Source organism: Onychostruthus taczanowskii, unplaced genomic scaffold (assembly GCF_017590055.1).
Source record: "Onychostruthus taczanowskii isolate IOZ18803 unplaced genomic scaffold, ASM1759005v1 scaffold67, whole genome shotgun sequence".
Classification (NCBI taxonomy): domain Eukaryota; kingdom Metazoa; phylum Chordata; class Aves; order Passeriformes; family Passeridae; genus Onychostruthus; species Onychostruthus taczanowskii.
The window spans coordinates 4,096,287-4,113,054 of NW_024504455.1; the positions used below are offsets into that span (position 1 = coordinate 4,096,287).

Here is a 16,768-nt window from a genome sequence, read left to right on the forward strand (position 1 = left end):
GCAGGTGAGGGCGGCGGGCCGGGGCGAGCTGGCGGCCGCGGCGCCCCGCTTATTTTTGTAACTTTCCGGGGTGGGGTCTTTTTGTTGTCGCTCGTGCCTACCCCCGCCTCCTCTCCCCCGCACCTTCCCCGTGCTCTTTTTCGTTTTTTTTGGTTTTTTTTTCCGCCCCTCGGAGGAGACGTTTTTTCCTCGCTCTCCTGCTGCCTCTCCCGCGGGAGCCGTCGGCGCGGAGGGGAGGCGCGGCGGCCGCCCCGCTGCGGGGGCGATGCCCCCGCCTGCCTTGGCGCCTCCCCGTGCCGGCCCCGCCGCCTTCCCTTTGTGGGCGCCCCGCGGCGGGAGGTAAGGGCGGCCGCCGCCCCGCGCCCCGGCAGCCATGCGGACCCTGCGGCCGCAGCTCGCCTCCCTGCTGCTCCTCGGTAAGTGCCCGTGGCCGGCGGGGAGGGGCGGGACGGGACAGCGCGGGGGTCCCCCGGTGGGACGGGACGGGACGGGACGGGACGGGACCCCCGGTGGGCGCAGCCCCTCGCAAGGCGTGCCGGAGGATCACCCCTTGTCAGTGCCAAGCGCCCGTCCCCAGGAGTTGTCACTGCCCGCGCTGCTCCTGTGGTCGGAGGGAGGAGTGGCGGAAAAAAGAAAAGCCCTGTAAATATGTGTATATATATGTGTAAAATACATCAGGGTTTCTTCTCCAGCCGCAGTACCCCGGTGGCCATTCCTCGGCGTGCCCCGGGGTCCGGCCGGGGCGTGGGAGCGGTGGGAGCAGAGGGGACGAGCAGCTCCAGCTCCGGGCAGGCTCCGGCTGCAACTTGGGAAGGCGAGCGGCCGTCCAGGGGCTGCTGCTGGGGTCGGGGGTGCCTCGGAGGGGAACCGTAAGGGTAGGGAGTTACACGGCTCTGTGCTGAGCTTGCACAATGAAAGCGGAGAAAATGCCCGGGGTAAGGCAGGCTGCAGAAACAAAGTGCTCTGCTTGGCTCTGGAAGAGTGCGTTGAAATGTACAGGGAAGGCAATCCTTGCTGCCGTGAAATGCAATTTGATTGCTTTGTGCTGCCTCTCAAAGTGCTCCTGTGGTCCCTTCTCCGAGGCGCGTTTTGTACCCCGCGAACCGATAAACGCGTGGTTTTGTCCCGTCCCACGAGCGCCTGCCCCGGGGATGACTGTATGCAGTTCCCTAAAGTCCTTTGGGATCCCAGCGCTGGCTGAGAGATGCTGTGGCAGTGCGAGATTCCTTCCTACAAATTCGCGAAAAGCAGAATATACAAGACACTTAAAACGCCTCTACGCTTTCTGCTGCAGACCAGTGTGCGAGGCTTAAGTACTGATGAGTTGATAGGAACATTTGTGGCAAATACGGCACGGCACCCTCACGCTGCTTTCTGCCTGTGTATGTGCAGAGCAACCTCGGGGCTGTTTTGATTTGCCTTTTCATTGGTATGATTTTCTGCTGGCATTAACGCTATTAAGGGAAGAAGCGGCAGGGCTGGCAATTTTACTGTCTTGAGAATTGTCACATACATACCTACTCTGCCAATTTGGAAACAAGATCTCTACTAGAATTGCAGTCATGCTTCATGTCTGTAATTTGGGGCGGAGGTGGGGGGGGGTTGGTGTGCTCTGCCTGTCTTTAGCAAAGAGAGAGAGCGAACTCTTTGAAATGGTTTTGGAGATGGTTCAAACTTCCCCTAACCATGGAAAAAAACGAGCTAAGTTTATCCAGGGTGCCTTTGCTCCGTGAGTGCAGCGAGGCTGCCGTAGCCCGCAAGATGGGTGTAGCGAAGGGCGCAGCTCTCGCTGCCTTGGCTTCGCACGCTCCGTCTGTGCTGTAGAAGAACAATAGCCCCATTCTGGATTAGGGATTCCTAATATGGAGCGCTCGGGTCTGTGGGTCGCTGCGCGCTCCCTCCGGAGCACGCCCAGCTGCTGCGGCGGAGGAGCAGCAGAGGGCATCCCTCCTCCTGCCCAGGGCATCCCTCCTCCTGCCCAGGGCATCCCTCCTCCTGCCGAAGGCTCCCGGCTCTGGGACCCGCCAGCCCTGCGCTCCACACGCCGTGCTGGTGCTCACTCGGAGCCCTGCCCGCTGCCGAGGTCGCCCCGACCCCCTGCCTGCAAGAATTACATTTCTGCATTCTGAAAGCGGCTCTAACCTGCCTTGGTCCTCCCCGGGGGATGAGCTGCGTGGTGTCAGCTGTCGCTTTGGAGGATAGGTTGCTTTTCAGTGGTCCCCAAATCCCATGGACGTATCTAGTTCGTAAAAACATCGTGCTGGCCTCCCTCTGCTGAACGTGAGGCTGTTTTTAAGGGTAGGATGTGTACCACGTGTGTGCCTGGAGTTACTTTTTGTTCTTTTCACCTGGACTTCTTTAGCTGGTGGTTCCCCATTTGCCCAGCTGCCAGTTTTGATAAAGCTGGGGATGTGTGAGAGTGCCTCAAAGCCACAAGTCACGTAGAAGTGCTTTAGGTTGCCCCTTGTAAAACTGAGACATCATTTGACTTCGAGTAAAAATGCATGTTTTGTAACATAAATGTGACTGACTAGAAAAAGACTGTTGCTTTCCAAACAAGTAATGCTAATGCTAGAATATGGGACTAGGATACTATGGGTCAAATATGCAGAAAAAGAAATGCAACTCGTTCTTCCCTTCCCTTTCTGCAAACTCGTTAAAATCACTGAATGAGGAACTGTGGTTATGGAAAGAGATGGTGGGTGATTTAATATAATATATCAAGCATTAACTACCTACCAAAATCCAAGTAACTGTGAAACCAGGGTCTGAAAACCCACATCTGGCATGTGGGTGTAACATTTGTAGATCTCTGCTGTTTTTTCCCCCCCTTCTTGCTGCAGTGTTTGTTACAGGGTTCTTTAAACAAGTGGCACTTCATCACAACAAGTACAAAATGGGAAAATAGAGCAAGTGCTGTAAATAATCCTCATGCAGCAATGAGACCATTAATACTTGTGCCAGCCAGTGCTAATCCTATGTGTAGCTGCAAGATTTACCTCCTTTTTCTTTTTTTTTTTTTTTTTGCAGGGAGGGATGCAAAGTCTGGTACTCCTCATATTTATAGTGTAATATATAGGAAACACAATAGGCTTCTGGGGAATGCTGAACTCATTCATGTCAGTGACTGGTTTATGAATAGTTCTGCTTTTGAGTCTCTTGCAGTCTCCAGAATACCACCTGTGAATGCAATTTACGGCTCTTTGTGTTCAAACATTGCATATGTATATATGTACATAGACTCATTACCCTCTTCCTCTCTCTATTCATGCATAGTAATTGGTGATTTATTTGCGATTCCTAGAGGGGAGCAGAGCATGCCGTAAGGTCTTGAAACCGAAGCTCTCTTGTAAATGGCATGTTGGAGTGAAATACCCATGCCCAGGTGACTCTTGGAGAACGGAGGGATGATCTTCCAGGCCTGCCTCCCGGAGGGGAAGGGATGCTGGCTGGGAAGCAGCAGTGTGCACTTGGCTGCCGCTCAAGACTTCTGCTCCTGCACCCTCCTGCTCTTCTGCTGCCTGCCCCGGACACAAGCCTAGGTGCAATGGACCTGGGGGCTGCTTGGCTGGAGGGGAGCATGTGGAGAAAACAGCGTAGTGGGTGTTTGCACACAGGGTGTTTGGGGGGCGTTTTTGTTCACCACAGCTCGCGGCCCAGGAACGTTGCTGGCGCCTCATCTGCTCCTGGATGCAGTGTCAGCAGCAGTGGCCAAGATCGTGCTTTCTCCATCTGCGTCTGCCCCGAGTCCTGCGCCGCCAGCGTCGTTGTGCGAGCCAACCCCGCTGCCCTCGCGCCTGTGCTCGCTGCCCGGCATCACTGCGCCGTGCGGTGCCGGAGCTGGAGCGATCCCGAGCGTGCTGGGCTGGGCTGTGAGTCTGCTTTATTTGGGGAACATGCTCTGCAGATGGCTCTGGCCATTGCCTCGTTCATGAGGTGGCTCTGTGCGTGTCCCTGCAGCCGGGCTGCGCTCCTGCCCGTCCCCAAGTGTAATTCTTCATGGGCAGGCTCCCTCCCTGCAGTCTTGGCCAGACTGTCTGACATCCTGAGGCTCCTGCAGATCCTGTTTATTTACACAGGAGGTTTTGGTTTATGCGAATTGTTGTCTTTTAGTTGACCTTCCGTCAAGTTAGATGTCTTTATTAAAGCAGTTTTTATTGCAAATCGAATGTGTACTTAGAACACTTCTACCAGACCCATTATATAAAGTGAAAGGGAAAATAAACAGTGCTGCAGACCACAGGGAAGGGGGTGGCAGAGAGGGGGTCGTAGGGAGAGCATCACTTCAGTGTTGGGAGGCTTGTTGATGCTTTTTTTTTGACCAGGAAATTGCCTTTTTTGAAAAAAAGTCTTTTAAAGTTTTTTCTTTTGGTTTTCTTTCTTATCTGTACAAAACTGGTCAAGTGTTCTGTCATTGATTTAAAGGTTATACAGTCTAGTTTGAAGGCAGAGGTGTTTTCATTGGTTTACCTTGGGTGAATCAGAGTGCTGTAACCTGAAAGAGTGCTTTTTGCTGTCTGATAGTTAGCAGTCTGCAGGATTCCTCCTGCCCAGGAACTTAAAGCACCAAGAAAATCTCCTGAAAGGCAGGGGAAGATTTTCTAGCACAATAGGGTTTTCTTATTGTTGCTAGGGTTCCTCAGCTCATGATTTGACTTGTCTACTGGTATCAAGGGCGTTTAGGCCCTCCAGCCAGTGTCTGGAAAACTGCTGTATTGTGATTTGCCTCTGGCTTTGAAGTTCCTAAATACTTCTTAATGATAACCTGCTAAATGGGTTTTGACTCCATTTTTGTATTGGTATTTCTTTCCTAGTCGTATAAAATCTTCTTAAGGAATAGTTCTCTGTGTTAGAATATTAGGAGACGTTTAGCATCTGTTTCTTATCAGCCATGGAGAGGCTAAAATGGAGCCTTTCCTGACAAAGCTGGGTTTCATCACACTGCAAGGGAAAGAAATTGAGTCTGCAGCTGCCTTTGGTGGGTCTGGGGTGTCTGTGCATTTATGTCATGTCCAGCTCTAACCTGTTGCTCACCCTGTCTCCATCAGGAGGAACGTGTTTCAAGTGATGTAAGTCAGTAAGCTTTCTCTTGTTAGGTTTAATTAGCAAATGGCAGTGAGACAAGAGGAACTCTTGCCTTTCTGGCTGTTGCTGAAGTCACATTTCAGTAAGTAATTGGACATGAGCACAAAACCAGACCATCTCAGCTAAGTGATGGGAGGCCTTTCTTGGGGAGGGAAAGGCTTTGACACTCAGGACTCATACCATTGCTGCACAGTACTTTGTCTGCTGTGAAAGTAGATCTGTTTTTCGCATGGTCCTGCAGATGTCTGTGGGATCCCAAGGGAAGGGGGGTGCTGTGGAGGCAGGTGGCTGGAGGGCATGGCAAGTTTGGCTGGCTGGGTTCCCCAGTTTGCTGGGATGTGCATTCTCCATGTCCCAGGGTCTCATCACTGGGGTCCAAGGATGTGTGACCAGTTACGCAGCCCTCCAGTGAGCCCAGTGTTTGCTCCAGCCACTCTCTTTAAGTGTTACCAGCCCCTGACAGAGGCTGCCTGCTCTGTCCTGCTTAGCATTTAATCTGTAGTTTCTGGCTGAAACAGCTGCCTGAACCCTCATGTCATTCTTCTTTCCTGGTTTTACTCCTGTGCTGGTAGTTCCTTGGTGTTTCTAGGTCCGTTTCCAGCTCTTACTGGGCAGTGATCCACAGGGAGGGAAAAGGTGGTGCGCTGCAAAGCGGAGGAGTGGGAAAAGGATCACAGACTGATGGAATGATTTGGGCTGGAAGGGACCTTAAAGATCATCTAGTTCCACACCCCCTCCCTGCCATGGGTGGGGATGCCCCCCACTAGACCAGGTTGCTTGAGGCCCATCCAACCTGGTCTTGAGCACTTCCTGGGATGGGGCATCCACAGCTTCTCTAGGCAGCCTGTTCCAGTGCCTCAGCACCCTCTGAGTAAAGAATTTCCTCCTAACATCTAATCTAAATGTCCCCTTTTTTTCATTTAAAACTGTTCCCCCTTGTCCTATCACTATCTGGCCGTCTATAAAGTTGTTCTCCATCTTTTTTATAAGCCCCCTTTGAGTACTGAAGGGCTGCAGTGATGTTTCCCTGGAGCCTTCTTTTCTCCAGGCCTAAAAAAAAAAATAAGAAAATATTAACCAAGGGAAAGCATTAGGGGGAGAAGGAAGGTGAAGAACGCAGCTGGTAAGAAAGACAGAGGAGAACAGGCTCTGAAGGATTGATCTTGCCAAATGCCAGGCCTTACAGCATACCCATAGCATTTCCAGTGTCAAAGACTCCTGAATACAAAGGAAACTTGGATAGTGAGGATCTCTCTGTATTTGCCCTGTTCCTGAGCAGTGTACTTACCTCTCCTCTTAGCTGACTTCTTTCCAAACAAGGTATTGATTCCATCTGGGACTTGAAAAATCCCAGCACTTCTCCTGTCTCTTCTGATTTTGGCAGACTTAAGACTTCGCTGGTCAAGAGGGGATGAGATTGCTGCTGAAGTGCAGGAATAAAGAGATTCTAGCACAGTTCCTGGTGACAAAGTTGTCCCAGTTGGGATCCAGAGCAGCATCTGGGGCAGCTGCACAGCCATTAGCACTGTCAGGCATTTCATTAATGCCAGTTGTTTGCTTTGCTGTTCTGGATGTTGTTTTTCTGCCTCTTGCAAAACAGCTCATCAGGCTCTGATGTGTTTGCCGGTGATTTTTGATAGCTGTTGTGGCACTGCTAAGTTTTGGGGGGTTTTTAACTAGTGGCATGAGCCTGGAATTGCTGTCATTTGCTTGCTGTTCCCTACTCTGCTCACAGAAGCTGATAGTTTTGCTTCCCAGCAAATACGTTCCCCTTCAGAGTCATTGTGATTACAGGGGCAATAACAGGGAATGGTGGTGCATCTGGGGGATTTTTGGGGTGTTTTTTTAGGTTGTTCTTCCCACATTGCATTCCTGATGTGTCTGCCTGAGGCCTGCTGTCACTTTTATGGCTTTTGGGCTTTGTGTGGAAGTTGATAAGTTTGTCAAAGGGAGATGGGAGCAGGGGGTGAGATAGATCTATTTTTCAACAGACTCTGTAGTGCTTTGAGAGGAGCTCAGCACTGACCCAGGCTGCTGTGAAATGGGTGGTTTCTGAAGCTTTTAGAGAAATGGAGGCTTGAAGATAAGATACTGAGCCCCAAAATAGCAGAACTTTTGGTTGTTTCTTTGGGAAAGAAGGGCTCTGATCTCTCATTACAGCAAGGTTATTAAATTTGGCTGCTTAGATAAATTGGGCTTTTTTCATCTTGGATTAATCATTTTGTCTCCCTTCAGCATCAGCACCATGAACATGGGAATCTGCCCAGGTTCCTCCAAATCTCTGAAATGGAAGCTGGACCTTGAGTATGAGTACGAGAAGGCAGTTGTTTGTTGCCAGAAGTCATCCAGAAGCTCAGTACTCTGGAAAATCATACTGCTGGAATCTGGCACTTATTAACTCGAGTTACCCAGTACCTAGGATCCAGCCAAAGGGCTCTGGCTGGCTGCCAAGCTGAAATTACCAACCTGGGTGTCAGGCCTTGTTGGTTCCTTCTTGATAGCTTGAAATAAGAGCTTTCCAACCAGCATTTGTGTGCCAGCCTCTCTTCTAGTCATATTTCTCCTTACAGCTTTGTAAAGTGTTGGAGGTAATTATAGTACTTACTAATATTTATTCCGTTCTGAGCAATTACCTGGATGCCTTTATCTCCGGTGTGCTTTCAAAGTGCTCTGCCCCTCTCACCATATCATCTCATCTGATCTCATCTCCCTGACTCAGTGCTTTCTGCTCCTTCCCCTCTCATACAGTCCTGGCCCCTCAGCTTCTTCCACCCTCCTGAATACGCTGTCAAGCTTGGCTTTCTTCTCCTGGAGGTTCCCAGATCCTGTTTTCCTGCTCCGCTGTCTAATCTCATTACAGAGGAGGGATGTTTGCTCCTTCTTGTGGGGGATGAGTGCTGAACCGCCCTGCCAGGTGCTAAGGAGCTTTCCAAGGAAAGACATGGATACCGACGGAAGCTGGGCTGGCATTGTGCCATCTCCCAGCTTTCTGCTGGCTGCTTGTGGCCTGCAGACAATATCTTGAGAGCTCCTGCTGAAGGGTTTGACCTTTATGCCTGCAGTGTTACCCGGTGCCTACAGCAGGAGTCACAGCGTGCAAATTCCACTGCTTTCTTCTGACTTGTGATATAATGGTAGGCAAGTCACTCTGTCTCTGTTCTTGGCTGCTTGAAGTAGAGAGAGTGGCTTAAAAGGTGTAATGGGATTATTTGGGGAGGAGATATGCAGTGTTAGGACTGAGGTCTCATTTGCTGTCTGTGAGCAAACAGGCTGCTTTTTTTCTCATGCGTGGAAGAAAACATGGCATGGAAGAGATTGTTACAGCCTGATTGATTTCACTCTTGGTGTTAGAAAAAGAAGAAAATTGATTTTTACTTTGAGCTCTGTGGTGTTACTTACCTGCACAAGCTCTCTTGCTTATCCTAGGTGAAGGAGAGCTCTGCTTGCCTCCCCATCAGGCTGGTGGGGCACAGCCCGTGTGGCTGTAACGTGGAGCTGCTGTGATTCATCCCAGCCATCAGTGTTACAGCAGCACAGTTAATCTAGGGGTCACTGGCACCTCAGGAGCTGTTACGTCTAATCAGTCCAATGCCATGAGCTGCTTGGCAGTTAAATCTAATCTAGAGTATGGAGCTGCCAAACGCTTGAAGTTTGCCAAGCACTTACTCCTGTCTGCTGTGAATGAGTTGGACTTGAGCAAGATCAGCTTCAGGTGCCTTTCTTGTGACTAGGACGCAGAGTCCAGCCTCAGATACCTGCACTGCAGAGGGGCAAAAGTTGTGCAGGGTCCAAAGGGCTACAAGGAGTGCCTAAATCTACCTGCTCATCTTCATATTTAGATATCAAAACATGCTTTTCTCATCTCATGTTGCTTTTTATTCCACCTCTTCTCCTTGCTTGCATGTGAGGAGAGGTGTGTTTGGAGGTGATCTTTCAGATACTGCCATCATCATTAGAGCACAGAGGGACCTTGTCTTGGTTCTTTTAGAAGTCTTTCCTGAGAAGTCTATTTTTTGTTCTTATTTCCTATTTTCTGCTGCTCTTACGCCTCATCCACTCCTCTAGAATTGTCCAGTTGTGCCTGCAGGGTCCCTCTGCAGATGCTACCCTGTGGCTGCCAAGCAAAGGAAGGGCAACACTTACTCAGTGGTTATTCTGATTTGTGCCTGGCTCTGGGGTTTGGGCTAATTTTTTGTCTTTCAGTCTTTGCAGGGAAGAATGTGGCTGCAAATGTGTGGTGGGAAGGAGGTTTATTTCCTCCTGGAGCAGTGGGGGAAAGGTATCTGAGACTGCCCTGAGCAGTGTGGGGTAGTGTAGGGGAGGCAAGAGGCTGATCTCAAAGAGGTTTGTCACCTTTTCTCACAAGCGTGCCTCTGTTAAGCTATTGTCACCCTTCTAATCTCTATCCCCTTGGATTTTTAGGCTGGCTTGTTTTGGGGGAGGGTGTAGGGAGATGAATGTGAGGAAGGATTTTGCTGTGTGTCAAATGCCTAATAGCTGTTCTAGCAGGTCCACTGGGATACATTACTGAAAGCATCCTAATGATCTCAGTGTAATGGATTTGAGCCTGGGAAGGCCGCTTGCTGGGAAGGGGACCCCAGAGCTTTGTGCTTGGCTCCTGGAGGTTCAGGGCTGGGTTCCTGGCAGCAGACAGGGCATGCAGCAGGAGCTGCCTCAGAATCACAGAATCAATTAGGCTGGAAAAGCCCTCTGAGGTCCTAGAGCCCTGCCTGTGACTGAACACCACCATGGCACTGAGTGCTGTGTCCAGTGGCACTTAGACACCTTCAGGGATGGTGACTCCATCCCCTCCCTGGGCAGCCCATTCCAATGTTTCATCACCCTCTCTAGGGTACCCATCCCTCCATGGGGAAGAGTCAGAGAGGAGTCATATGCAGGGCTTTGGCGTGGCAGAAGAATGACTCAGTGGGAGGCTTGGCCAAGCACCAACTCCTGCTGCTTACCTCAGAAATGTAGATTACCAGAGGCTGCAGTTGTGTGGGTGCCAACTAAGTCCCTGAAGAGATGTAATCTGAGGAAAGGGTAATTTTCCTTACAGAGATATCTGGGTGTTGGTGGAAGAGGGAGATGTGCAGAGGAGCATGACCATAACTGATTCCAGCGGCCTCTAAACCTGGCTGCTGGCAGCACATGTGGGAGAGATGTGCTGGGGAATGTGGCTCCCACCCCAGCTGTAGGAGCAGCACCCGGTTCTGCTGCTCCCATTCCTCTAACCACTGCTGCTCCTGAGGTGGCATCAAGTAGTCTTCTCCTCCTGGTACTGGTGGTGGGCTGTTTCTTAGCTGCAAAAATTCTTAGCTGCAAAAATGATAGGATTAAGGGTCACATCAGAAAGGACCTTCTCCTCCTGGTACTGGTGGTGGCCTGGGAAGGAGGTGGGCTGTTTCTTAGCTGCAAAAATGATAGGATTAAGGGTCACATCAGAAAGGAAGGTTCCAGTCCTGGAAGGTACCAGTGGAGCCACAAAGACCCCTGCAATACAGGTGGGGATGATGAAGAGGTGGTAGAAATGAGGGTGGGAGACAGCAGGAGTAGAGTTTTCCAGTGGATGGACAGATGTAAAAGAAATGCACGTATGTGATCTTGAAAGTGCTGCAGTAGAGATTCTCCATAGTTACTGGGGTGATCAGCATCGTTTTCTAAATCATTCTCCGTGTGTGGATGCGAATCTTGAGTGTGGGTAGGGTGAAGTGAGGCTTCTGGGGAAGTATGCTAGTGGGAGGCTAAAAATAAATTATCAAAAGAAAGAATTGAGAAATTAACAAAGCTAAACGGATGTATGCAGCTCTAAGAAAAGGGTGTCATATTTGAAAGCATATTTTTGAAAATCCATTTGCTTAGTCATCTTACAGATAAGTTAGCTATTTTTGCCTTCTTTGCTCTGATGACACTTCACTGTCTATATAATAGGTTTAGCATCTGCATTCTTTTCTAGTGTAAAGGGAAAATATATCTGCTAATTTTGAGTTGGCTTTGTAGAATTGCTTTACCTCTTCGCTGTGAAATAAATAAGATAGTGGTCCTAAAACTATTTTAAGGAGAATAGTTGGCATTATTTTCCTTCTAACTCATCTTTTTAACCCATCTGCCATGTCTGCAATCGAATTTGAATAGAGAGTATATACTCTTGCTATTTCATGTGTAATAATAACTGTGCCCTCAACTGCTCCAGACATTAAAGTGATGATGTTTGGGTTCAGCACAGTAATCTACTGGGAATGAATGCAAGATCAAGGGCATTTGCAGGTTTTTATTTCTTTGTGTTTGCAGGGGCTGTGGCACTGCTAGTGGGTTGCTCACAAATGGTGTCTTAGATTACCTCTTCTGCAGGCAGCAAGATTTGCATCTTGCCATTCCTATTTGATCTGCAAGTGGTGATGAGAGCTGTATACTTGAATTCAGATTTTTCTGAGTAGCAGTCTGCAGTCATTAGGGCAGCACTTAGACCCCAGAGGCTTTTTCCATGTTTTCATCCTGTTCCAGTAACCGTGTCTCTTGTTCTCTTGTTCCTGAATATTTTCTCTAGTAAGAGGATGCTGTTTGTTGCAGCTGTTAAACCTCAAATGTCTTGAATCTCCCTTAGGGAAGAGAGGGGAGAGTTCCTGAGGTTTCTGTGTAAGCAGACTACAGAAACACCTACATGTCTTTCCCAAATATACAGCCAGGAGGTATTATTGGTGCTGTCCTAACCAGCTGATGGAATCTGGCTGGTTCGGCCTGTGATTCCTCCCTCTTGCTGGCTCACTGTGTTGAAGGGGTTTAGTAAGGAGACAGGGATAACAGGGATTTTTTGGGGTTTTTTTTTTTTTTTCTTTTTTTTTTTTTTTTTTTGGCATGCGTTGATACTGGATGGCTCTGGTTGCTTTTGTCAGAGCAGTGTAGCTAGGAGGTGTCAAAGGAAATTATGGATGTTTGTTCGGTTTCCTGGCTGGATGTACCATGTGGGTTTTGGAGAAATGTGCATTGAATAAACATCGGGTAAATCTCCTAGGACTAGCACTGCCTGGGAATGGTGTTGGGAGCTGTGCTTATCTTCATGGCAGGATTTAAAAAGAAACGTTTGTGTGAGAGGAGTTTTGTGCCCTGTGTTTGGTTCCCATCGGTTCAGTGATTTGTGATGTTGCTCCGTCTGTTCCCTTTAAAGCCAGCTGGCCAACCTTAGGAGAGAGGATTATCTGAGTAAAATTCTCCAAAGCCTATATTGCTGTCAGAATTCTTTCTTTCCCCCTCTTTCACAGTGCCAGAGGCCAACCCCAGCCCAGGTGTGACCAGTGCCACATTTAAAACCTTGGGGCCAGCCCTTGGGAGACAGGTTGTGCCCCGTTTGTGCCCCTTCACTGGGTGGCCGTGAGTGAGAGGGCATGGCCTGGGCAGAGCCACTGGGATGGACACTGCCACGAGGGGCAGGAGCTCTGTCCCAGGTGGTGACAGCTGGGTGCCTTTGCCAGGGCAGCGTGTGCCATGGTCTCCTTGTCCCCGCTGCCACCACAGGTCACAGTTGCTGCTCACCAGGGGACGCAGGGGATGCTGTGGTGGCAGGAAGAAGCCCTGACCAAGTGCCCCAGGACGTGGCAGGGAGCAGGTGGCTGTGTGGGCATGGGGGCACCTTCCCAGCCAGGGACAGCCTGGCTTGGGCACGGGGCTGGCTCCTGTGTGCTTTGGGACATTGGCCAGGAGCAGCCCAGTGCCTGTGGTGCCCAAGCCTTGCCTCACGAGCTTGTGCAGGACGTTTAATTTTGCCTTCACCTTGGGAGTGACATTTCCCAGCCATGCTAGTGGGTGCAACCCGTGCCAACCCTCACCAGCAGTCTGCTGCTGCTGTGAGGTGAGGAGGGGGATGGCCTCAGCAGCTCCTTTGGGATTGCAGTCCCAGCTTCCTGGCCCTGCAGCCTTCCCTTCTCCCTGTCTTTTTGCTGGTCTCCTGCAGCTGTGTCAGTCCCTGACAGACCTGGAGCGTGTGTGGTGTTTGGGTGCAGCTGCTGAATCTCTTCTGCTTGCATCAGTCGGTCGCTGTTCAGGCTTATAATCAGTGTAAAATCTCTGGGGTGCAGCTATTTGCTGAAAAAAACAACCCACTGCACCCTTCCAGACTTGCATCAAACAAGAGTTTTATTCTCATTAATTGAATTCCTCTAGAGTCTGATAACTTGGGCATGTTGAAATCAGATAAATAAAACCCTCCCTCCCTGGTAGCTGTGTAAGCCTTTCCTTAACTCCCTGATCAGAGGGGACTAGGCTTTGCTAAGTAAGTAGCTGAAGATGAAAACTTCTGCATACGTCTGCTCATTGGGGAGTGTAGGCAGGAGGATGCTCAGAGTGGTGTATTTAGGAAAGATCTATTTCATCCTCCACTCTTCCTTTTCTCAGTTGATTAGAAAGGTTTTTTTGTTTAGTGACAAATGCTGTTAAGTTAGTCACCCTCAAACACATTGTCTGTCTAGAAGCTGGGACTCTGCTTTCTTTCAGACCTTCAGATAAACCTGCAGCCCTATAAAGTGACAAGCCTGCCCTTGCTGAAGTCAGGGTGTATGGCCTTTGGAGCATCTCTCGGGCTGTGCTGCCCCATCTCATCTCATGGATGCTGAGATGGGTTGCTCTGGGAGGCGGGAGGGCGTTTGGACCGGTGCCCGAGGTGTGGTGTGGCTGAGCTGATTCTGTAATCCCGAAAAAATCCAACTTGCAGCTTTTCCCAGACTCCATACATCAAATGAGACTTGCAGTTGTTAAGGTCATGTCCCTTTCTGTGTTGCGTCTCTCATGTGTAGTTCTTGTCTTGGTGCTGAAGGCTGGGGCCCCTCTTGTTCAGCAGATGCTGCTGCTTAGTCCAGAGCCATTCCTCCCTGTGCCTGGTCACCCATGCCATAAGGAGGTGCCTGGCTTGCCAGCCTGTCTGGATTTTCAGTCAGCACTGCTCCTCCCCTTCAGGGTCTTTCTGTTTTTCTCCTCCCCTGCCACTCCTGCTGCTGCTTTTTTTGTGCACGCTGGATTTGGATTTCCGCCCACTCATTATCAGTATTTACACCACCAATGCAGTGGCATCTCCCCTCATCCTCAGGACACTTTTTCTGCTCTCTCTCCCATCTGCTGCTTCTGCTCCTGCTGTCATGCAGTGGCATGAGTCCTCTGACCATGCTGACCTCCCCATCTCTGAGTTTGGCTTCTTCCCTTTCTGCCTTGTCTCATCAACTCTTTTAATTTTTGCTTTACTGAATGCTGATGGTGGTATTGCCCCCAAGCCTGAATAGGCCCTTCTCCATCTTCGGATTTGCTTCTCGAACTGTAGCACTGTATGAAGAGAGCTGGCATACAAATGATGGTCTGTCTTCACTTGTTGGTTTTCTCTGTCCTGCTTTCCTTCTCCATGCTTTTCACAAAGGTAGAATTTCTAACCTTTCTGCTTGTCTTAAGGGTCCCAACTAATTTTTCATTGTCTCTGTCATTTGTTTTCCTGCTCATAGCCTCTCTCCTTCATTGTGTAGCTGCTTTATCCCCCGCCTCCTCCAGCAGTTGCTGTGTCCTCTGCAAGCCCCATGGGATGCTCTGTCTGGAGCTTTTGCCTCCCAGCTCTCTGCCAGTGTAGTCTGTGATTTACTTCACAAGGGCTTTCTTAATAGCCCCCACTGCTCTATATCTTGGTTGTGATCAAATATTACCTTTCTTGACATTGTAATCGACCTTGCACTGACCAATTTTGGTCTCTTCCTGGAGTGATCTCCTCTAAGTTCTGTTGTCTTTGTCTTTTCCTGCCTCTTACAGAGCTTTTCTTACGACCTCATGAGTTTACCCTGTATACCAGCTTCAGGGTTTGTTTTTGTGTGGCTACAAGGGGTCTGTTCTACGGCCCTGTCCAGATCTTCCTACAGTCCCTGCCTCTTTGTAATTTTGTCCACTCCTAAAAACTGGAGTGGCCTCTCTGTGCTGGTGTTACAGGCTTGTATTTCTGTTCAATTCAAAATTCTAACCCCTGTCTCTGGTGCTTGCTTACATGCATGTGCACGCACCTGGCTCTTTCTGCTTAAGGAATGTAAGCTGCAGCATTTCCTACCATCTCTGCCTCCGAAATTCGTTCCGTTTTTTTGTTGTGTTTTTTTTTTTTTGTCTGCTGGTTCCCCTGAACTCTCAAATTAGTTCCTCCTCCTCTGCTGTGCCAAAAGCAAGATACGTGTCTTCTCTTTTAAAGCCCTTCTACCTTTTCTTTCTAGTGCTTCTTCCCTCTGTGGTTTTTGATTCCCAGCCTCTGCCTCTCATTGTGTTTCCTCAGGCGGGGTTCTCAGAGAAAGAGGGTTTATCTGATCATGCTGCCTCTGCCACCCCTTTCCAGATAACCTGGAAGCCCTTTGGCCAATTTTACGCAAATTTGACAGGAGCAGAGAGCTCGGATATAAACAAGTTCCTGCAAGCCTTGTGAAGAGTAGGTGGCTGAGTCAGGGCAGTGGCAGGGGACTGAAGGAGACCCTTTTCTTCAAGGACCTCAGCAGTGCCTCCAAATGACTGTGCCAGCTGCAGGAGAAGCTCCAGCTGGAGCTTGCAGTCAATTCATTAGTTCCAGAGACAGCCTCCCTCCTGAAGGCACGGGAAGCTAGACTTCATTAAGCCTCCTGCTCCTGGAGTTGTTTGCTGAAAGTGGTGGCTTGGAACCCTTTTGTTTTACTCTGTGTGATGGGGAGTGACCTGCAGCGAGCACCTGCAGCACTTCTTGACTTGCTGCCTTTGCATAAGGCCTGCTAGAGACCTGGCATCAGGGTCTCCAGCAGACAGAAACCTTGGCACTTGCTCCCACTCTGCCCTGCTCTCCTTCCCTGCCCTCTCTTAACCCATCTGCTGTCTGAAGGTGCTGTCTCACAGTGTGCCTGAGCTGGTGCAAACCATTCCATCCCAACCCATTAAAAGGGTTGTTTGCCCCCCGTTCCCCAAAGAAAAAGGTGTTCCTGCTCTCTCGGTGAAAACTCTTTCCTTGGGTCATTCTTTTTTCAGCTCGTGTAGAGGTCAAGCATGGGGAGAGGAGTGTGTGCATTTTGCTAGGAATAAAGTGAGTGGGAAGGCAATGCTGCTTTTTTGCCGTGGCAGCTGGTACCTACTAGATCAGCTTAACTACATTGTGAAACCACATTTTTTAACTGAATCTCCTGGGATGAGGGTGTTTTTACCACTTTTTCTATGTAGCTGGTGCAGTGGGGTTGCTCTGTGTAGGTGTTTGGTGCTGAGCTAAGGTAACTGAGTCTACAGCAGTGGTGAAAATGCAATTTTGGAGAGTCTTTCACAGAAAAGTTGAGGTTGGAAGGGAGCCTTGGAGATCATCTGGTCCAAGCCACTTGCAGGTTGCTCAGGATCATGTCCAGATAACTTTGGATATCTCCAGGGTTGAGACTCCAGAATCTCTGGGAGCAGCCTGTGCCGGTGTGCAGTTACCTCTCACTGTTGTGTGTTGGTTTTGTTTGTTTGCTTGTTTAGTATAAAAAGTGTTTTCCTGTGCTTTCCAGCTGGTCAGTTCCCCCTGGTGCATGGGCTTGTTCCTCCTCAGGGAGGAGAATTGCATGATTGTCCTTTTTACTCACTGGTAGTAGTACTGTGCTTAAAAGGAATGACTGTTTCTTTCTCCCTGGAAGAAATAGTAACATAAATGCTTCTGCATCCCTTTGATTTGTTTTGTTCCGTTTTCCTT

At 49.5% G+C, this 16,768-nt stretch overlaps 1 protein-coding gene across 2 annotated transcripts in view; it reads left to right on the plus strand.

Annotated features, from left to right (window-relative positions):
• The first annotated feature begins 321 nt into the window (after positions 1-321).
• Positions 322-16,768, plus strand: part of IGSF3 (immunoglobulin superfamily member 3) — a 92,580-nt gene continuing 76,133 nt past the window's right edge. For both annotated transcript variants that reach the window (XM_041420891.1, XM_041420892.1), the window contains exon 1: positions 322-416. In XM_041420891.1, the coding sequence (XP_041276825.1) occupies positions 374-416 (43 nt within the window). In that variant the 5' untranslated portion in view covers positions 322-373. The remainder of the gene's footprint in view (positions 417-16,768) is intronic.